Here is a 22,613-nt window from a genome sequence, read left to right as displayed (position 1 = left end):
CACATGGAGTTACTAAAACACAAGTAATCCCCCCATATGCCTGATATTAATAAGTAACCCCAGTACGTACCTGTGTAGCTTCAGTTTCATTTTCCTTCTTCTTTTCTTCCTCCAGTGCAGACGGCAGGAGCTCAGCAGGGATGAGCCCCGCCCCTTCCTCTCATTGGTGGGCAGAGGACAGCAGAGAAAGGGAGGGGGGAGAGAGGGAGAGCGTCCTGCAGCGCTGACAGGAGCCAGAGCTGCAGCTCCTGTGTCTCAGCCGTTGCTGCAGCTTCGGGGCCCCCTGTTGGTGGAAAGTATTCTACCAACAGGGGGCCCCGATCATTATACTCGGGGGTCCGAAAAGACCTCCGAGCATAATGATAGCAGCGGTAGCAGCTGTCACCGGGCCCCTAATGTCCCGGGCCCTGTGGCAGCTGCTACCGCTGCTATGGTGGTAGTTACGCCACTGATTTGTGCTATTGTGTCATGGAAAAAACTCACTGTGACATACCCATATAAATACCTTTAGAGGTTCGCCACCGTTTTTGTACTCTGTGAAGCGATTCCTCTGGTTTGATGTCTGTCCATAATATGATCACAAATTGAGAGACACATGACACATGTCATATTTATCTTCAGACCAAAAGAAGTTCTGTGCATGTTCTAGTTTTCTGACTATCCGGGATCTGACTATATATTTGTATTTCCATAGCTTTCATTGTTCACACTTGTGCACACTTATATTTGTCTAAATTCAATATTAGGTAGGGTTGAGCTGATCTTGAGATTTCAGGATCGATTTTAAAATCAGATTTCCGATCATTTTCCATCCGATCCCGATCGTGAAATTTGCTCGATCGCTGATTGGGATCCAGTCTTTTCTGACCCCATTCGCTAAACCCTATTTATGATATATACATGAATAGGGTTGAGCTGATTTTGAGATGACCTCTGACCTTGATCCCGCCAGAATTCTGATTGTGATCGTGAAATTTACTCGATCGCCAATCGGAATCCGATCTTTTCGGATCCCGATCGCTCAACCCTAGTATTAGGTACATACATAGATAATATAGACACAATAAAATTAACCTATATAAAGTTTTCAGTGTATTTGGAATAACATATATAGATGGTGTGGTGCCTAATCACTCTGTACCGTTTGCTTATGTGCTTTCAGTAGAACGGTGTTCGTAATACAGTAACGTGTGTAGGTAACATGTTCATGTGAACTGCACGTAGAAAAAAAAAATCACAGTGTCAGGTATTCGCTCTGTTTGCTTGCACAGAAGCCATGGCAAAGTACTGACTTATTTTTACAATAATAACAACAAAAAGTCCAACTGTAAACATTGATGTTGGCCAGAAAAAGTAGGAAATCATCTTTTGTGGTCCATATTTCCTAATTAAAATAATGCTCTTCTGTCTCCCCTTGGGATCAAAGTAGCAAGTAAATGAAGACGACTTATTAAATTTTCCCTGAATTTCTTGTACATGCATTGCCACTTCTGTGAAGTTTTCCTTACATTCGGGAATGTAGGTACACTGCAAAGATAAGAAATAATAATAATAATAATCACTATTTTATTAAATAGTAATATATTACATGTGAAGCCAATCCCTAATGGGAAAGAAGCCAAGTAGACATTTATTACATTAAAGAGGTATTCCCATAGCAGCAAGGTAAATGTTCTATACAAACCTGTGTAATGTAATAAGCATTTACTGTGCATATTATTTGATCTACATTTATATTAGATTTATAGGAATTATAATTAATATTCTCTCATGGTAAAGGAAAAGTCTATTGTGTCCTGTGTTCTGTTCATCAAACAGTCAAAGCCCTCCCACCAGCTTGTGGAAGAATACAGGAATTGAGAAGAAAAGACAGCAGACAAAGCTGCTGAAACAGGGAGATTAGAAAACCCCTTTAATCGAAAACAAGGCTTCCACTCAGTGTCTCCATTCTTGCTAATTTGCAGTTCACTCCTTTGCTACCATGGAAGTCTGTCCATAGATTCATTAGATGCACAAGACTTCTGGGGGGGGGGGAGGTTCTGTCTTCACACAGTGAATAGAGAGGGGAGGTGTTGATTCTCCTCACAACCTGAGTGTATATCTGCAAGCTGTTGCAAAGGACTGAGATTCTGTAAATCTGACAGTTTACAATATATTAAAAGTCCACTCATGTATTATAACAACTTCTGGCTGCTTCTGTGATTACAGCTGGAATAATATTCACTGACTTTACGTCCTGTACGTAGATTTTTCCTTTCTGTGTTTTAGCAGCTTGGCTTCATGTATATGCTCTGTATTTACAATCCAGTTTTCCTGGATCTCCTATATTATAGTTACTTGGGCTTTTCTCAGATATGTGTTTGCTATTGTATAGTTACTCCTAGCAAAATGGCAGATTTGTATCAGTAATAGGTAGGATATAGTAACTGCTCTTTATTGTATATACCCACAGATTGAAACAGAAATGTAAAATGTGTTTCAGCCATAATGTGATTATTATCAGCAGAAAAACTGCTAGGGCACCATGCATGAGGGCTTATACAGCCATAGAACAGCCTACACAGCAAAACTCTGCACATATATCAACTTTTCATGAAAACTCAGGTACCCTATAACTAATCCCCAGATATATATAAATAGCTCCAATGAGATCAAATAGAAAGGACAGACTGGAGGGAGGGAGGGAGGAAGGAAGGAAGGAATACCCCGAATGCACCAGGTAGGTAGAAGTAAAATAAGTGACATCATGGCAGCGAGAGGCTCAACTCCCACTGCACAGGGTTGTGGAGGCAGGAGAGGTGTAGGCCCACCCCCAGTGCACCAACTGGCTCATTTACATATCACTCCAAAGTAATTTTTCTCCGTATCTATGTGGCATACATAACAACAGTGTGCTGCTTATTAATATAATATAATCTGTAACAAGTAGACTCTCTGTAATGGTTGCTTCACACTAGATAGAATCTTAACTTATATATTACCTTGTTATTCCATTCTGAAGATTCCTCTGTGTGATATAACATGAATACATCTTCAGAAAAATTCTTATTAACCAATACCTCCAAGCAGGGGTATTTTAATATACTTTCAGGCTTGGTGTTGGAATTATGAATACAGTTGGCTCGGTCTTTGAAAGTAGCTTGAACAAGGGTGCACATCGTTTCTTCAGTCCATACACTGTGAATAGGAACATGAAATTAGCTTTATTTATGGAGTAAGGCACTGACTTATGGGAAGATCAGATAACATATAGGTTATACTTTTATAGTTACATAATGTACTTTAGTACATTGTCATTCAGACCCATAGCCTAAGTGGTAAGCAATCCACCTATCCATGGGGTCGGTGATAAATGTATGATCTCTAGGGTCCGACCTCTGAACCCATAGAGATTATATGGAGTGGTAGTATGCAACTATGACTTCAGCTCTATCCAATACCCCAATCCTGTGATCGGTGGAGGTCCAAAGGGTCAAATATTTATCATCTATCCTAGTTTTTATAGGCCGACCTCTCATTGATATCTGCAGAAACATAGTGCCTGCTCGGGAGGAATCAGTGAGTCTCTGGGGTTAAATGGTATTAGTGCTCGGCGGGGACACTAAGAGGAGCTCGGGATCACTACTACTGCATGGGGTTGCTGCAAATGGTAATTAGTGTGTGGAGCCCAAGGGGGGCCCTATACTGTGTTAGTGGTTCTTTTTGTGCAGGATTTATAAAAATGTTCGCACACAATATAGGGTATTATCGCTGTGTGGGGCTCCATAGTTGACATTAATACCCGGGGAACTATGAATGGGAGGTTTGTATAGAGGAGGATGAGTGTGGCTGTATTTGAAAGCCAGGAGCCAAAAATGTATATGTCAAATTCTGCAGAGACATGGTTGGGAAAAGTCATCATGAAGGTGTGTGCCAGATGAAGAAGAAAGAGATCAAGTAGACACATCACAAGTAAGTCTCTGGATGGAACTATATTAACTTGCACAATCTGCAAACTGTATGTATGGTATCTCCAAATACTTGTTCATTGTATGGTGGTGTCTGGTCTTGGTATATTGAGTTTTATTCAGAATGATGGTCAGTATATAGTGTTAATGTGTCCATGGTTGGGCAGTATTATTTGGTTCCTATATAGTGGTATTATTGGTAATGTTGATCTTAATGTTTTGGGTTTTGTTCAGTAACAGTGTGATGATAATATGTACGGTGTGGGGAAGTTAGCTCGGTACAAGCAGTGGTGCAGATCCAAACAGTCAAGACAGGGACACAAAATGTGCAGCAAATGGTTTATTTAGAAAAAAGAGGAAAATAAATAAACCTTGACTTCAGGCACAAAACGAGCAAAACAAAATACATAGAATACAAAAAATGATCCAGTCCGCACTCCTGAGATGGCCTTTTTCTAAAATTTAACTTTTAATATTCCATGCGTAAAAATGGGTAAATATAATACAGACAAAACAACGTGAAGGTGAAGACACAAAAAGTGTTTTAAAATCCCATAGTTTGAGAGTTGGCTGACGCGTTTCCGGGTATGCTTTACCCCTTAGTCATAGCCTTCCGTTCTACTAACCTACTAGGTTTTAAATACACAGCTAGATCCTTAATTACTCCTGAACCATATCTATATGCTAATCAGTCATTACCATCTACTACACCAAACATCTACCTAAAACGTAATGCCCAAAATTGATTCATCCGTAACAATTTTTATATAGTACCCCTACCTAAGCATATACAACCGGTATTAAACTATAGATCTCCTACCTTTATAAACTTTTTCACACGGGTACATCTTACGGGGAACCTGAAGATTGGACCACCATATGAAAATTCGGTGAGCCACTACTTTATTTCTATTTTTTATTCTATTAAAACAAAATACAGCCTTAACTTCAGCAAAAACAAAATAAAATCCTGCTCGTCTGAGCAACTAACTAAACAGAACTGATAACCTAACTATACATGTGGCTTACTATCAGCCACATGAACAAAACAAGTGCAATATTGTCTCACCGGACTCAGGGTTACAGGACAGAACCTCACACCACCTTTCACCACATGGAGCTGCACACAATGCAGGAGCTGCAGCCTTTTCTGGCCCAGTAATGAGCCAAGGATCTACACCTGGGTGGGGCCTACTCCAGATCCGCCCTGGACCACACATATGTGAGAAACCTGGGGCTGATCTGTCTGGACTCCAGTCCTGAGGTAAGGCACCAATACACCAATATGTCAATGGAGCCATACAAGACACATGGACGTGTGTGGCACTTTTTGTCTGAGAAAGCCAGAAATTGTTTTCTTATCCAGGTACAACCCCTTTACCTAGTGCTGCAACCCCATCATTCTGAGGACTGGCCCCACACCCAGCAGTCAGCAACACCTTAATATTCCAGAGATTTCTTAACCCTTAGTGAGCTCAGCAAAACAGAAGCCAAATACTATTTCGTTTTCCACCATATTTCTACTCTTGAATAATTCCCAAGTACAGTAGACTGACTTCTGCTGGAACCATTGCCACCTCATGATCTCAGAATCTTCCATGTTTCATTCCCAGTACTCTAAGATTAGTAATGTATATGTAGTTGTAAAACCCTCTTTGTTCTAAGTTCTCTCTCTCTCTCTCTCTCTCTCTCTCTCTCTCTCTCTCTCTCTCTCCCTCCCTCTCTCTCCCTCCCTCCCTCTCTCTCTCTCTCTCTCTCTCCCTTCCTCCCTCTCTCTCTCTCTCTCCCTCTCTCTCTCTCTCCCTTCCTCCCTCTCTCTCTCTCTCTTTCCCTCTCCCTTCCTTCCTTCCTCCCTCTCTCTCTCTCTCTCTCTCTCCCTCTCTCTCTCTCCCTCCCTCTCTCTCTCTCTCTCTCTCTCTCCCTTCCTCCCTCTCTCTCTCTCTCTCCCCCTCCCTTCCTCCCTCTCTCTCTCTCCCTCCCTCTCTCTCTCTCTCTTTATATATATATACTTTTCACACATGACAGCAAAACTACATTTTGCAGAGTACAGGCTGCTATACCTTTCAGCTGTATGTGTGTAGTCGGGGGAGTTAGGATAATGTTGGATGAACTAGCAATGTCATCATAAAAATATATTAACTAGAACCAAATTTGTTTTAGAAAAGATATAATAGTGTTTGTCTTAGAATGACATGTATAGGTGAAGAGGTTGGATATGGTTCAGACTCGTGGGGCTGAATCAATTGTGTAACATTCCTTGTAACAGCCTGAGTATATAAGAGATTGTTTCTATATCAAATTGAATAAAACATAAACACATTACGGAGTGAAAAACTAATACCAGTCATTGCATTACCCTGCAAGGCTCCACATAAATACAGAACCTCTGGCTAATACATTTGGCACAGTGTGCCTTCTCTGTAGTTGTAGCTATAAAGGCAGACATGCCGTACTTCATAGCGTCTTAGTTGTTTTTTTCCCTTAATATATTTATTTATTAAGTTTTTAAGCTGCCAACTTAATTTTATTTCTGCTGTTAAATCAGTTGAACAAATCTGAAGATGAACTATATTATACTATACTACACTACAGTATACTACACTAAACCATACTATACTACATCACACTATACTATAATACACCACACTATACTATACTACAGCACACTATACTACACTATACTATACTACACTACACCATACTATACTACATCACACTATACTATAATACACCACACTATACTATTCTATACTATACTATACAAAACTATACTATACTACACCACACTGTACTACACTATACTACACTACACTATACTATATTACACTACACTACAGTATACTACACTACACCATACTATATTACATCACACTATACTATACTACACTACAATATACTACACTACACCATGCTATACTACATCACACTATACTATACTATACTGCACTACACTATGCAAAACTATACTATACCATACTATACTATAATATACTATGCTATACTACATTACACTACACTACATTATATTATATTATATTATATTATACTATAAAAAAACTATACTAGACTACACCACACTATACTATACTACACTATACCGTACTATACTACAATACACTATACTACATCACATTATACTACTACACTATACTATATTACACTACACTATACTTCACTACATTACTGTATATTACAGTACTCTATACTATACTACACCACACTATACTATACTGTACTATAATACACTACACTACACTACACTATACTGTACTATACTACACTAAAATATACTTCATCACATTATACTACACTATACTACACCATACTATACTATACTATACTACGCTATACTAAACTATACTAAACTATACAAATCAAATCAAACAAGCTTTATTGGCACATCCGAATAGATATTTGGCATTGCCAAAGCTAGTAAAATGTGTGGGGGGGGGGGGGGGGGGGGAGGGGGGGGTTGGATTCGGGTGGGTGAGTGGTGGGTATGGGGGGGTGGGGTGGGTGGTTTTGGGGTATAACAGTCCATGGAGTCTCATCTTACTCTTAGTTGGTGACTGCTATATAGGGGGTGGGAGGGTGGGAGTTGTGGTTTGGGGTATAACAGCCCGTGGAGTCTCATCTTCCTCTGGTTTGGTGACAGCTGGACACGTATTGGGCAGCGATCTCCACAGTGGCCTCTTCTTCTCCCAGTAGGTGTAGAGTTTCCTCTTCTCGTCTGCAGATATGAAGTCTGGGATGTGGGCAGAGAGTCTTTGGTAGTAGACAGCCCTCACAGCTGAGTATTTGGTGCAGTGTAGCAGGAAGTGGGTCTCGTCTTCTAGGGCCTCCTGGTCACAGTGCTGGCACAGTCTGTTCTCCCGTGGCTTGTACGTCTGCCTGTGTTGCCCCGTCTCCATCTCCAGGTTGTGGGTGCTCAGTCTGTACCGGCTCAGGGTCTGTCTGTGTTTGGGGTGGCGTATTCTCTCCAGGTAGGTGGCCATGGTGTAGTCCCTTTGTAGGGATTGGTACACGGTGAGTTTCTTGGAGTTATTTATTTCGTTTTTCTATTCTTCAATGTACCGCTCTCTGTTTGCCTCTGTGGTCGCCTTTATTTTGGCCTTGGTTATCATCTGTTGGTGTTTTTGGTTTGGTGGTTGGCTGTTTGGTTGGTGGGTGTCTGGTTTGCTCAGGTGGCTTAGCCATGCTTGGTGGTGGTAGGAGTCGGGCTTGCTCCCCTGGATGTGTGCCTGGAAAGCTAGCGCCCTCTTCTGTATGGTGAGCCATAGGGGGAGTCTGCCTAGCTCTGCCCTGCAGGCCATGTTGGAGGTGTTGCGATAGACATGGAGCAGGTATTTGCAGAACTCCAGGTGGAAGTTCTTTGTTGGGCTGGAATCCCAGTTTGACTGGTCTGGGTAGGTGGCTGGGCCCCAAACCTCGCTGCCATAGAATAGGATCGGGGAGATGACTGCGTCAAATATCTTCAGCCAGACCCTCACCGGTGGTTTGAGATGGTACAGTTGTCTTCTGATGGCGTAGAAGGTTCTGCAGGCTTTTGCTTTCAGGGTTTCTATTGCTGCTTTGAAGCTTCCTGATTGGCTGAGCTCCAGCCCCAGGTAGGTGTAGCTGTTGGTTTTCTCCAGTGTGGAGTCGTTCAGTGTGAATTGTGGGGTGGAGGCTTTATTGTGGCCCTTCTTCTGAAATACCATGATTTTGGTCTTCTTCTGGTTGATGGGTAGGGCCCATGTGGTGCTGAATTTTTCCAGCACTGACAGGCTTTCTTGGAAGTCTTTCTCAGTGGGGGACAGGAGTAGGAGGTCGTCGGCGTATAGCAGGAACTTCACCTCCCAGTCGTTCAGGGTGAGGCCTGGGGTTGGTGAGGCCTCCAGGGCTGTAGCCAGTTCATTGATATAGGCAGACTCCCCCTATGGCTCACCATACAGAAAAGGGTGCTTGCTTTCCAGGCACACATCCAGGGGAGCAACCCCAACTCCTACCACCACCAAGCATGGCTAAGCCACCTAAGCAAACCAGACACCCCCCAACCAAACAACAGCCAATCACCAAACCAAAAACACCAACAGATGATAACCAAGGCCAAAATAAAGGCGACCATAGAGGCTAACAAAGAGCGGTACATTAAAGAATGGAGAAATGAATTAAATAACTTCAATTTCAGAATTTTCTAATACAGCATGAGCCATTGTGATGAACTGGACATTACTTTAGATAGCCTGATCTAAGCTAAAAAATATTATCCAAAATTAGTACATTTTCTCCATTGAGCTCTTAGGGAATGACCCCGTACTGTATCCAGTGTCTTTTTATGGAGATTACATGGCTGTGTACCTAATAATTAAACATTTTGATAATGTTCTATTTTAATAGTGACAGTCATTCATTTTTATCAGTTGCCGATGGATATGACCACGAATGCAGGAATTTTCAATGCTCTGTGACTTGTCCCAATTCTTGCCATGATTTCCCTCTTGTTGCCAGGTTATAAGGCAGGGACATTACATGTATCAGAAGATAACGTGGCAACCATAAGGAAATCATCGCTGGGTTTCTGACAAGTCACAGACCATATAAAGCTCCTGCATTAATGGTCCTATATATTGGCAACCTATCTAGACAAATGATTGGCCGGCAATTTAACAGGTGAATATAGATGATTCTGTTATTTTATAGTATTCACTCCCACTAGCCAACTTTTCTAACATCTCAAACAACCCCTTAAGGGGTTGAAAAAGTGAAATCTTGTGTATTAATTTGGTTTTACTTCTCTGAGCGCTCTCCAGTACTCTGATATATCTGTAAACCATTTTTATGTAGCTTTATTCCAGTGGCGTAACTTGGAATGACGAGGTCCCGTGGCGAACTTTTGACATGAGCCTATCCCCGACCAACCGACCCATCGCCCCCCCCCCGAAGACCCAAACCAACCGAGCTCCCCCCCCCCAGTATATTTCTGTACACACTATTATGCCCCATAGTGGCCCCTCACACAGTATTATGCCCCATAGTGGCCCCTGCACACAGTATTATGCCCCATAGTGGCCCCTGCACACAGTATTATGCCCCATAGTGGCCCCTGCACACAGTATTATGCCCCATAGTGGCCCCTGCACACAGTATTATGCCCCCTAATGGCCTCTGCACACAGCATGATGCCCCATTGTGGACACCCATGAATAATTATTATACTCTGGGGTCTTTTCAGACCCCAGAATATAATAATTGGAGACCCAGTGGGGATACAAACATTAAAAACAATATTACTTACCTCTCCCTGGCTTTGGTGCAGTCCCTGCTGATGTTGGCCATCTTCAATGATATACGGGACGTCACTTGAGCCAGGGTTTGTGTTGCGATGCATAAGGACGCAAGCCCTTGCCATGTGACGTCAGGGATGCCACCAAGTAATTCTGAAGCCTGCCTGGAGCCAGGAGAGGTAAGTAACACTGTTTTTTATATTCCCTCACTCTCCATCATGGCCTCCAATTACTATTCTCGGGGGTCTGAAAAGACGCCCGAGTATAATAATAGTGTTTGTGGGGCCCGCGGCGTCACTTACTGATCCCGACTCCTCACAGTGGCCTCCGCAGAAGGAGAAGCACAGGCAGCCATGAGCAGGAGCCAGGATCGGTAACTAAATAGGGCCTGTTACCTGATGGGGTTAATCCAGTAGGTAAGAGCCTATTTAAAAAAAAAAAAAAAAATGCAGTGGTAGCGGCTGCTGCTTCTGAAAGTAGGTGGAGCATAGCTGGGGAGGGGGTGGAATTCATAATTAATAAATCAGATAAATCTACTAGTGCAGCTCAATAAATTAGAATATCATCAAATAGTTATGTTTTTAAGTAATTCAATTGAAAAAGCGAACCCCCCCCCCCCCCCCCCCATATATTATAGTGAGTCCTTACAAACAGAGGGAACTTTAACCGAACTTCATAAGTATTTGTCATATAAAACGAGGGAAAAAAGCATTTTTCCTGCATAATAATCAACTAAAATCCATTAAAGAGACGGTACCTTTTTATATATTTCGGCAGCACAGTCACTCCCAGTAGAAAAAACATCATCACAGAGCAAATAATCATTCCAATGCCCAAACAAACCGCCCGAGTCTCTCCTCTCTTTTGGGCCATGAAAAGTTTCTTTCCCATTGTTCATTCATTTAGGTCCTGCGTCACTGACTCCTTCAGCAGTCCGAAGATAAAATTATGTGATCCTTGTCCTTGTAGCTGTAGAAGTCAGAATGTATGGATTACTCCAGGGAAGATCTATAATACATAATGACAATATATACATGTTATATCCCAGGAAAGAATGGACCCTGACAACAACAGTCACCTCTCCCCATGTTATCCTTGTAATACTGGCCATACACTTCAGATAGTCGTCGACTGATAGCTTAGCACATCAGCATGATGGTGGCACATAATATTATGTGAGTTTTCAATGACTTTAAAGGGATCCTATCATTCAGACACTACAGTATTTTTTCTATGTACCACGTCGGAATAGCCTTTAGAAAGGCTATTTGTCTCCAACCTTTCCTTATCTTCTCTGTGCCGCCATTCACCTACAATCCTGGTTCTTGTCAGTATGTAAATGAGCTCTCTCGCAGCACTGGGGGTGGGCCCCCTGTGCTCAGATAGCACTGGGAGCATCCCAAATGTTGCCAGAGAGCTCTCCAGCGCCGCCTCCATCTTCATCTGCAACGTACTCTTCACCGCGTCTTCTTCCGGCAGCGTCTTCTTACTTCTAGGCCTTGGGCCTAGGGCAAGCCGACTGTGCATGCCCACAGCCACAAGAAAAATGGCCGCTTCCACAGTATTGTAAGCGGCCATTTTCCCGTGGTCGGCGGGCATGCGCTGTCGGCTTGCCCTAGGCCCGAGGCCTAGAAGTAAGAAGACGCTGCTGGAAGAAGTCACGGTGAAGAGGACGTTGCAGATGAAGATGGAGGCGGCGCTGGATAGCTCTCAGGCAGCATTGGGGATTCCCCCAGTGCTATCTGAGTGTTTGGGCCCACCCCCAGTTCTGCAAGAGAGCTCATTTACATACCGACAAGAGCTGGGATTGTAGGTGAATGACGGCGTGAAGAAGAAAAGGAAAGGTAAGAGACGAATAGCCTTTCTAAAGGCTATTCCGACGTGGTACCTAGAAAAAATACTGTAGTGTCTGAATGATAGGATCCCTTTAAAGTCATTGAAAACTCACATAATATTATGTGCCACCATCATGCTGATGTGCTAAGCTATCAGTCGACGACTATCTGAAGTGTATGGCCAGCAATTCACTTGTCAGTTTTCTGGCGTAAGTCCAAGCTCACTAGAGGGTAAGAGATTTAGTATTAGTTATGTGGTACTGATAGAAGCCTAGATACGGTACAGATACTTTATATAGCCTGAGCGTCGATCCAGTGAGTGCCTATGAATGATATAACACATAAATCAGTCCTGTGAATAAGGCTAATGCCAGATACAGGATGGAATATGCAAATCTACAGGGATATAAAAATATTTTGCCCTTCCAAATGTGATCATGAAAAAACTGCAAAAAATCTTCAAGTCCCAAAGGCAAAAACTCTGCATCCTTAAGGGGTTAACAACAATTTCTTGGAGTTGTGTTTATGCATGTGATGTCTCGGTTAGTTCCTTCTATATTGATATTTTTGGGTATTATTGTTTATCTGATCGCTACATTTTGGGTTTTTCATTGATTACTTAAAGGGGTTCATTAGAATCCCTTTTTTCAGTACAACCATGTGAGAATAGCCTTAAGAATGGCTATTCTTCCCCTACCTCTAGAATTCCTATCCGCGCCACCGTTACAGGGATATTACCAGTTTTCTCCATATGCAAATGAGTCTCCAGACAGCACAGGGGGCGGTCCCCCTTCACTCAAACAGCACTGGGGGTGTTCCCTGTAATGTCTGAAGACTCTCCTGCGACACCCTTCTTATTCTACAGCCGAGCGAATACTCCTGCATCGTCTTCTTGTGAGATTGCCATTGGGCAGAGCCGCCTGTGCATGTATTGTCGGCCATTTTTCTGTGGCTGCTACATGAGCGAACTGCCATGTGCAGTACGCTTGTGTAGTTCTACAAAGTACATAGCATACTGAGCATGCTCAGTAGCTCTGTACCAGCATCACTTATGCGAAAGAAGAGGCAGGAGGACGCACGCAGCTGTAGAAGAAGGGTGTTGCTGGAGAGTCTTCAGGCATCACTGGGAGACCACCCCTGAGCTGTCTGGAGACTCATTTGCATATGGAGAAAACTGGGAATATCACTGGAACGGCAGCGCAGAGAAGAATTATTAAGGAAGGGGAAGAACAGACTCTTTCTTAAGGCTATTCCGAAGTGTCAGTACTGAAAAAAGGGATTCTAATGATAGAATCCCTTTAAGAAATTATATGATCCCTTCATATCAGACTAGATCCACTTGAACTATACCATGTGACCTGAAATAAGGCACCTGACACCGTGCAGCATCCATAGTACTGTCATGGCCAAAAGTTTTGAGAATGATACAAATATTAATTTTTACAAAGTCTACTGCTTCAGTTTTCCTAATGGCAATTTGCATATACTCCAGAATGTTATAAAGAGTGATCAGCTTAACAGCAATTACTTGCAAAGTCAATATTTGCCTAGAAAATGAACTTTATCCCCAAAACACATTTCAACATCATTGCAGCCCTGCCTTAAAAGGACCAGCTAACATTGTTTCAGTGATTGCTCCATTAACACAGGTGTGGGTGTTGATGAGGACAGGGCTGGAGATCAAACTGTCATGATTAAGTAAGAATGACACCACTGGACACTTTAAAAGGAGGCTGGTGCTTGGCATCATTGTTTCTCTTCTGTTAACCATGGTTATCTCTAAAGAAACACGTGCAGTCATCATTGCACTGCACAAAAATGGCCTAACAGGGAAGAGTATCGCAGCTAGAAAGATTGCACCTCAGTCAACAATCTATCGCATCATCGAGAACTTCAAGGAGGTTCCATTGTTGGCAAAAAAGGCTCCAGGGCGCCCAAGAAAGACCAGCAAGCGCAAGGACCGTCTCTTAAAAGTGTTTCAGCTGCGGGATCGGGCTATCAGCAGTGCAGAGCTCGCTCAGGAATGGCAGCAGGCAGATGTGAGTGCATCTGCACGCACTGTGAGGCGGAGACTTCAGGGACAGACTGATATTCTGCAAAAGGTACAGGGATTTGACTGCTGAGGACTGGGGTAAAGTCATTTTCTCTGATGAATCCCCTTTTGGATTGTTTGGGACATCTGGAAAACAGCTTGCTCGGAGAAGACGAGGTGAGCGCTACCACCAGTCTTGGCTCATGCCAACTGTAAAGCATCCTGAAACCATTCATGTGTGGGGTTGCTTCTCAGCCAAGGGAATCGGCTCTCTCACAGTCTTGCCTAAAAACACAGCCATGAATAAAGAATGGTACCAGAATGTCCTCCAAGATCTACTTCTCCCAACCGTCCAAGAGCAGTTTGGCGATCAACAATGCCTTTTCCAGCATGATGGAGCACCTTGCCATAAAGCAAAGGTGATAACTAAATGGCTCAGGGAACAAAACATAGAGATTTTGGGTCCATGGCCTGGAAACTCCCCAGATCTTAATCCCATTTAGAACTTGTGGTCAATCATCAAGAGACGGGTGGACAAACAAAAACCTACAAATTCTGACAAAATGCAAGCATTGATTGTGCAAGAATGGACTGCTATCAGTCAGGATTTGGTCCAGAAGTTGATTGAGAGCATGCCAGGGAGAATTGCAGAGGTCCTGAAGAAGAAGGGTCAACACTGCAAATATTGACTTGCTGCATTAACTCATTCTAACTGTCAATATAAGCTTTTGTTACTCATAATATGATTGCAATTCTATTTCTGTATGTGATAGAAACATCTGACAAACACACATAAAAACCAGAGGGCAGCAGATCATGTGAAAATATAAGATTTGTCTCATTCTCAAAACTTTTGGCCATGACTGTAGACAAATGTATCCTTATAAATTGGGTGTAAGGTTACTTTGACACCATGAGTTTTCTGTATGTTATGGGAATGCTCCATACACATACAATATTCCAAAATAGTTAGTAAGGCAGCCATAATAAAATAAAATAAAAAAGTCACTGGAAGCAACTGCATGGAAGAACAAAGCGTAATGTCCCATGAAGCTGAAAAACAAACACTCCGCCACTGAAACAGAGACTGTTTTGACCTCTCTTGGATGAATGGGAGATGGGGGCTATATCCATTTATCATATAACACAGGAACTTTCCTAATCTTTAGATCACGGACGGCCGCTTCAAATATATTGTGATACACGTATGGACATGTCCAGCTATGAGAGCAGGTAAGGAGGGACATATCTGGTACTTGTAAAATTAGATACTTGGACGTCTGCACATTACAGTATGATTATATTTAGTTAGTACACTGTTTCCATTAAGTTATACGTATTTCACTCAAGAATAAGAGTTCTGAACTGCGTTGATGTGTATAAGCACGTATTCTCAAAATCAAGGACGATAAACACCGGAGGATTCATCAAGACTGGCATATTGTACACAGCCTTGATGATCCCAGCGCTGCCAGAGGATTGGCCTGATTTATGTATCTTTTCTAGCAGCCTTTCCTTCCCTCCTCCCCTCTTCATAAATTAATACAGTGTTGGCCAAAAGTATTGGCACCCCTGCAATTCCGTCAGATAATACTCAGTTTCTTCCAGAAAATGATTGCAAGCACAAACTCTTTGGTATTAATATCTTCATTTATTTTGCTTGCAATGAAAAAACAAAAGAGAATGAAAAAAAGTCAAATCATTGATCATTTTACACAAAACTCCAAAAATGGGCCGGACAAAAGTATTGGCCCCCTCAGCCTAATACTTGGTAGCACAACCTTTAGACACAATAACTGTGCAGAACCGCTTCCGGTAACCATCAATGAGTTTCTTACAAGGCTCTGCTGGAATTTTAGACCATTCTTCTTTGGCAAACTGCTCCAGGTCCCCCCTGAGATGTGAAGGGAGCCTTCTCCAAACTGCCACCAAGAGATCTCTCCACAGGTGTTCTATGGGATTCAGGGCTGGACTCATTGCTGGTCACTTTACAAGTCTCCAGGGCTTTCTCTCAAACCATTTTCTAGTGCTTTTTGAAGTGTGTTTTGGGTCATTGTCCTGCTGGAAGACCCATGACCTCTGAGGGAGACCCAGCTTTCTCACACTAGGCCCTACATTATGCTGCAAAATTTGTTGGTAGTCTTCAGACTACATAATGTCATGCACACGGTCAAGCAGTCCAATGCCAGAGGCAGCAAAGCAACCCCAAAACATCAGGGAACCTCCGCCATGTTTGACTGTAGGCACCATGTTCTTTTCTTTGAAGGCCTCTTTTTTTTTCCTGTAAACTCTATGTTGATGCCTTTTCCTACTTTTGTCTCATCTGACCAGAGAACATTCTTCCAAAACGTTTTTGGCTTTCTCAGGTAAGTTTTGGCAAACTCCAGCCTGGCTTTATGTCTCTGGGTAAGAAGTGGGGTCTTCCTGGGTATCCTACCATACAGTCCCTTTTCATTCAGACACCGACGGATAGTACGGGTTGACACTGTTGTACCCTCGGACTGCAGGGCAGCTTGAACTTGTTTGGATGTTAGTCGAGGTTCTTTATCCACCATCCGCACAATCTTGCGTTGAAATCTCTCATTAATTTTTCTTTTCCGTCCACATCTAGGGAGGTTAGCCACAGTGCCATGGGCTTTCAACTTCTTGATGACACTGCGCACGGTAGACACAGGAACATTCAGGTCTTTGGAGATGGACTTGTAGCCTTGAGATTGCTCATGCTTCCTCACAATTTTGCTTCTCAAGTCCTCAGACAGTTCTTTGGTCTTCTTTCTTTTCTCCATGCTCAATGTGGTGCACACAAGGACACAGGTCAGAGGATGAGCCAACTTTAATCCATTTCAACTAGCTGCAAGTGTGATTTAGTTATTGCCACCACCTGTTAGGTGCTGTTAATTACACAAATTAGAGAAGCATCACATGATTTTTCAAACAGTGCCAATACTTTTGTCCACCTCCTTTTTATGTTTGGTGTGGAATTATATCCAATTTGGGTTTTTGACAATTCTTTATGTGGTTTTCCATTGAAGACAAATTAAATGAAGATAATACCAAAGAATTTGTCCGATCTTAGACTCTGCCTAATCACAGATGAGCCTCCGGCAGAACCAGCGTTGATTGGCCGAATGCTGTACTCTGTATGGCATTCGGCCAATCAACGCTATTCAATGCATTCCTATGGGGAAAAGTCAGCTTGCGCTTATCGCAAGCTGACAGCAATCCCGACCAGATAGAACCCCAAAGAGCTGGGTGAGTAACACTCCCACCTAAATAAAGGTTATTGGTGCAAAAAAAGCACCAGGGAAGGTGGGAGGGGACACAAATTTTTAGTGAGTTTGCCACCTGGTGTTCAACTGGAATCGAACATCTCGAACAGCCTGATATCCGATCGAACATGTACTTGATCGAACGCTGTTCACTCATCTCTACTGTATACCTTTCCCCTATAATTGCTTTACCATTAATCCTAAATCCCAATATTAAACAGCTTGTAAAATCCACCTCCAAACAGTAAAACCCAGAATGTGTCAGCAAGCTATAGGAATTGTATATGGCAGCATCTCGGTAACAGCCCATGATTCAGCCATAATCCTTTTAGTTTGGAGCTGGCATTGTTCCCTAATATATAAAATATTTCACTTTATTGATTGCCTTTATAACAAGCCCAATAAATATGAAAGTAACCGCACGCCGGATAGCAATATCTAAACAAATAAAATGGCGTTACTTTCACGAGAGAAACAAATCACATTAAAGTATCCCAGAAGTCACCACAGTACGGCAAAGCAGAAAAGACCTGGACTGATAAAATGCTTTACATTGGGTATTCTTGGTTTCTCAGAATTTTGCTTATGGCTTTGGATTATTTCTTACTGTTCCCTTCATTACTATAATGTATGCTGAAATCATAGATATAAAATTGCTATTAGCCATATGACTATCACCATTAACATAAGACCCGCACATCGCATAATAATGCACATACTGCATAGAGATCTGTGACCAGGAGCACTATAGGGCACAGGGGGACTATGGTGTAGTATACTGTACATTTGTTTGTGGACTACTGTTCTATCTAACTATCTATCTATCTATCTATCTATCTATCTATCTATCTATCTATCTATCATCTATCTATCTATCTATCTATCTATCCTACCAAGACACATAAGACTGACCCCACATTCACAAGCTTCAAGAAGGCCCTGAAGACTCATCTGTTCAGGAAGGCCTACAACCTCCAGTAACACTATCACCGCACTGCCATCTGTACAGTCTCCCCCTTTCCTTCTGTCTCTCCCCCTTCCCTCATAGACTGTAAGCCCTCGCGGGCAGGGCCTTCTACCCCACTGTGCCAGTCGGTCATTGTTAGTATTATATCTACCTGTATATTTTTTTGTACTGTATGTAACCCCCAAATGTAAAGCACCATGGAAATAATGGTGCTATATAAATAAACAATAATAATAATAATAATAATAATAATAATAATCTATATCTATCTATCTCCTATCTATCTATCTATCTATCTATCTCCTATCTATCTATCTATCTATCTATCTTTTATCTATCTATCTATCTATCTATCTATCTATCTATCTATCTCTTATCTATCTATCTATCTATCTATCTATCTATCTATCTATCTATATATCTACAGTATCTATCTCCTATCTATCTATCTATCTATCTATCTATCTATCTATCTATCTATCTCCTATCTATCTATCTATCTATCTATCTATCTATCTATCTATCTATCTTTTATCTATCTATCTATCTCTTATCTATCTATCTATCTATCTATCTATTTATCTATATATCTATATCTATATCTATACAAGCAGCATGGTGGCTCAGTGGTTAGCACTGCAGCGCTGGAGTCCTGGGTTCAAATCCCACCCAGGACAACATCTGCAAGGAGTTTGTATGTTCTCCCCGTGTTTGCGTGGGTTTCCTCCGGTACTCCGGTTTCCTCCCACACATCAAAGACATACTGATAGGGAATGATTGTGAACCCTATATGGGACAGTGACTATCAATGTTTGTAAAGCGCTGCGGAATATGATGGCGCTATATAAGTAAGCATAATAAATAAATAATAAATCTATCTATCTCCTAATCTATCTATCTATCTATCATCTATCCTACCAAGACACATAAGACTGACCCCACATTCACAAGCTTCAAGAAGGCCCTGAAGACTCCCCTATTCAGGAAGGCCTACAACCTCCAATAACACTATCACCACACCACCATCTGTACAGTCTCCCCCTCTCCTTCTGTCTCTACCCCCTTCCCCCATAGACTGTAAGCCCTCGCGGGCAGGGCCTTCTACCCCACTGTGCCAGTCGGTCATTGTTAGTATTATATCTACCTGTATATTTTTTTGTACTGTATGTAACCCCCAAATGTAAAGCACCATGGAAATAATGGTGCTATATAAATAAACAATAATAATAATAATAATAATAATAATCTATATCTATCTATCTATCTCCTATCTATCTATCTATCTATCTATCTATCTCCTATCTATCTATCTATCTATCTATCTATATCTATATCTATACAAGCAGCATGGTGGCTCAGTGGTTAGCACTGCAGTACTGGAGTCCTGGGTTCAAATCCCACCCAGGACAACATCTGCAAGGAGTTTGTATGTTCTCCCCGTGTTTGCGTGGGTTTCCTCCAGTTTCCTCCCACACATCAAAGACATACTGATAGGGAATGATTGTGAACCCTATATGGGACAGTGACTATCAATGTTTGTAAAGCGCTGCGGAATATGATGGCGCTATATAAGTAAGCATAATAAATAAATAATAAATCTATCTATCTCCTAATCTATCTATCTATCTTCTATCTATCTATCTATCTATCTATCTGTCTGTCTGTCTGTCTGTCTGTCTATCTATCTATCTATCTATCTATCTCCTATCTATCTATCTATCTATCTATCTATCTATCTATCTATCTATCTATCATCTATCTACCTATTCATCTATCCAGAATAGCTGAGAAAAGGTATACTGACATATGTCAATAGAAAGTCTATGTCAATAGTATAGGCCAAATATAGTATGAACATAGCCTTAGAAACCTGCTGTGAGGATTGCCAGTAGTTATAATATTACAGTATATTTCACCACTCACACTATAAGATATTAGGACCAGTGCCATTGTGGGCCCTTAAATGATACAGTCACAAACTTCTTTCACAAAGCCAGTATATACACACAGACAGTATATGCACACACAGCCAGCATATATACTCACAGCCAGTATATACACACAGCCAGTATATGCACACACATACATACAATACAGATACCGCTTATACTACAGTAGCAGGGATAAAACTGGTACATGATAGTTTGTCATTTAGAACTTAATATAGAAAACTGCTTTACATCATGCAGTCTAAATTTAGTAAATTCAGTTTTTAGGTTTGATTTTTTTTGTGTGTGTTTTTATTTCTGCATGAGATATATAACATTATTCATCCCGATCTTATAGTATTATTAATAGAATGAAAGAGCAACACTAAATTTCATCTGACAGTGAGAGCAGATGAGAAGAGTAACAGTACAGTTATCTATCTATCTATCTATCTATCTATCTATCTATCTATCTATCTATCATCTATCTATCTATCTATCTATCTATCTATCTATCTATCCATCATCTATGTACTATCTATCTATTATCTATCTATCTATGATCTATCTATCTTTTTATCTATACATCCATCCATCCCCTGTCTAACCTGTTTGGTGTAATTCTATATTTTTCGCTGTTTATATAATATCTATCTATCTATCCTGATACCAGAAACAAATCTTGTATCCTGTCACTGGATAACATGTTTCCATACAATCTGTAATACTTGTATTTTTTGCAGATATTACTCAATCACGTATTTACTCCTCTCACACACTGAACTTTACTACATTTCCTGTTACTGTTCAATGTAACTAAATAGTATCTAGTAAGTGACACACTGTATTCTTATTACTTATCTACTAACATATTGCAATCTTTTCTATAAGTTCAGTTAAATCTGATATAAACCAGGTATTTATTAAATATTAAAAAAAAATGTAACCCTAAAAATTATTTTGGCTAACACACAATTTACTACACACAGGTCTTCTCTTATACAGTATATTGGAAAGTATCACACCATAATACTTACAATATCTGGTTATTCTTGTATTCTGTTGCTTCTTGGGATTCTGCTCACTTTTCCATATTCCAGTAGAGAACAAGTGAGTGAGAGTCCGGTACAGGAGGGGCGCTCCATACACAGGATGGCTATTCTTGGCCGGCTTCACTCTGCTTCCATTAATCACAACAATTAAAGTCATCTTTTGGCCATAAATGGTAAGGTATGAATCTCTCTTATGCCTCGACCGCAGCTCCCAGGAACTGATGTTAAGCAGCTAAACTGCCATTATGGAGTAAAAAAATCGTCTTTAAATATTAAAGTGCAGAAATAATACAGTTTTCGCTGCACTTATTGCATAACATAACTAAAGAAAGTCACTTATGGAATCCAATGTCTAGGGCTTAAGAAGTAATCAGTTAAATGTGCATTTTCTCCATTTCTTACTGTTTTGGGACATTGTTCTGCATTCTGTATCTTTTACAGCTATGTAAAGGCGTTAATGCTTGCTAATGGTAAAACTTTGGTGCTCTTCGCTACTCCTATACGACGCAGAGGCTGGGCCGAGGAAACGTTCTAATCTAGAGGTGAATGAGGCGATGTATGGAAAGAAAGTGCAGAGGAGGGTGGACGAAGGAAGAAGGCTTAGCTGATAATGAGATGGAGACGCCACCGCCTGCTGCTATTAGACCAGGTGTTGACAAGGTCTCCCAAGACATCCGCTATAGCCGTAGCAGTGTAGATTTCACTGGTAACCGAGATGCGACTGGTGCTAGAAAGTAGAAGTGGAACAACATAGATCACATCACAACAGTTTTCTATCTTGTAGCTGGCATACATTCGTCTACTAAGATTTATTTGCTAGTTCATTAATAATATATACACTGAGATTTCTCAGGTATTGTATTACTTAATCCAGTAACCATCAATCCATGTCTATCCCCAATACTTACTTTCATACATTGACGTTGTTTTTTGTAGAATGGAAAGTGTAGTCAGATACACCAATGCTTTTCCTAAATGGATGTTGAACATTACTGTAGGGACATAGCCTCTATCTACTACTATTCTTAGGCTGCCTTCACATTCATCTGAATGAGGCTTTGAAGAAATTTCTGCAATAATATTTGCAATACTATTGCTCCAAATCGCAATATAGTAAATTAAACTCAAAGTGTATTTTGGGTGGCTAAATTTACCTTATTTCCAGGCCTAGTTCTGGCAGTGTTGAGTCTAGAATGGGGTGGTTAAAATAAGGTTTGGCGTGGATCCAGTAGGTGGAACTGCCTCAGCTCCACCCACCGGCCTATCTCAGCTAACACACCTGGAGGCTCCAGTAGGTGGCACTGCCTCAGCTCCACC

At 41.3% G+C, this 22,613-nt stretch overlaps 1 protein-coding gene across 2 annotated transcripts; it reads right to left on the bottom strand.

Moving 5' to 3' along the window:
• Nucleotides 1–1,117: 1,117 nt before the first annotated feature.
• Nucleotides 1,118–21,344, bottom strand: KCNMB1 (potassium calcium-activated channel subfamily M regulatory beta subunit 1). 2 transcript variants are annotated; one of them, XM_075274764.1, is made up of 4 exons: nucleotides 21,282–21,344; nucleotides 10,971–11,182; nucleotides 2,982–3,177; nucleotides 1,118–1,527 (listed from the first exon to the last, which is right to left on the bottom strand). In XM_075274764.1, the coding sequence occupies exons 2-4, from the start codon at nucleotides 11,102–11,104 to the stop codon at nucleotides 1,243–1,245; spliced, it is 615 nt and encodes a 204-aa protein (XP_075130865.1). In that variant the 5' UTR covers nucleotides 11,105–11,182; nucleotides 21,282–21,344; the 3' UTR covers nucleotides 1,118–1,242. The 2 variants fall into 2 exon arrangements, with proteins under 2 accessions (XP_075130865.1, XP_075130864.1); XM_075274763.1 differs by having other exon boundaries at nucleotides 10,971–11,221; nucleotides 21,282–21,336.
• Between the last annotated feature and the right edge of the window lie 1,269 nt (nucleotides 21,345–22,613).

This window comes from Leptodactylus fuscus, chromosome 5 (assembly GCF_031893055.1).
Source record: "Leptodactylus fuscus isolate aLepFus1 chromosome 5, aLepFus1.hap2, whole genome shotgun sequence".
NCBI lineage: Eukaryota > Metazoa > Chordata > Amphibia > Anura > Leptodactylidae > Leptodactylus > Leptodactylus fuscus.
This window is presented reverse-complemented; position numbering and strand designations above follow the sequence as displayed.

Excerpts from the sequence above, each read along its gene's own strand:
- KCNMB1 (XM_075274764.1), bottom strand. The coding sequence starts at position 11,104 with ATGGGAAAGAAACTTTTCATGGCCCAAAAGAGAGGAGAGACTCGGGCG. Across the intron at positions 3,178-10,970 it reads CTGCCGAAATATATAAAAAG|TGTATGGACTGAAGAAACGA; the intron begins GTACCGTCTCTT and ends TCCTATTCACAG. Across the intron at positions 1,528-2,981 it reads CTTCAGAATGGAATAACAAG|TGTACCTACATTCCCGAATG; the intron begins GTAATATATAAG and ends TTATCTTTGCAG.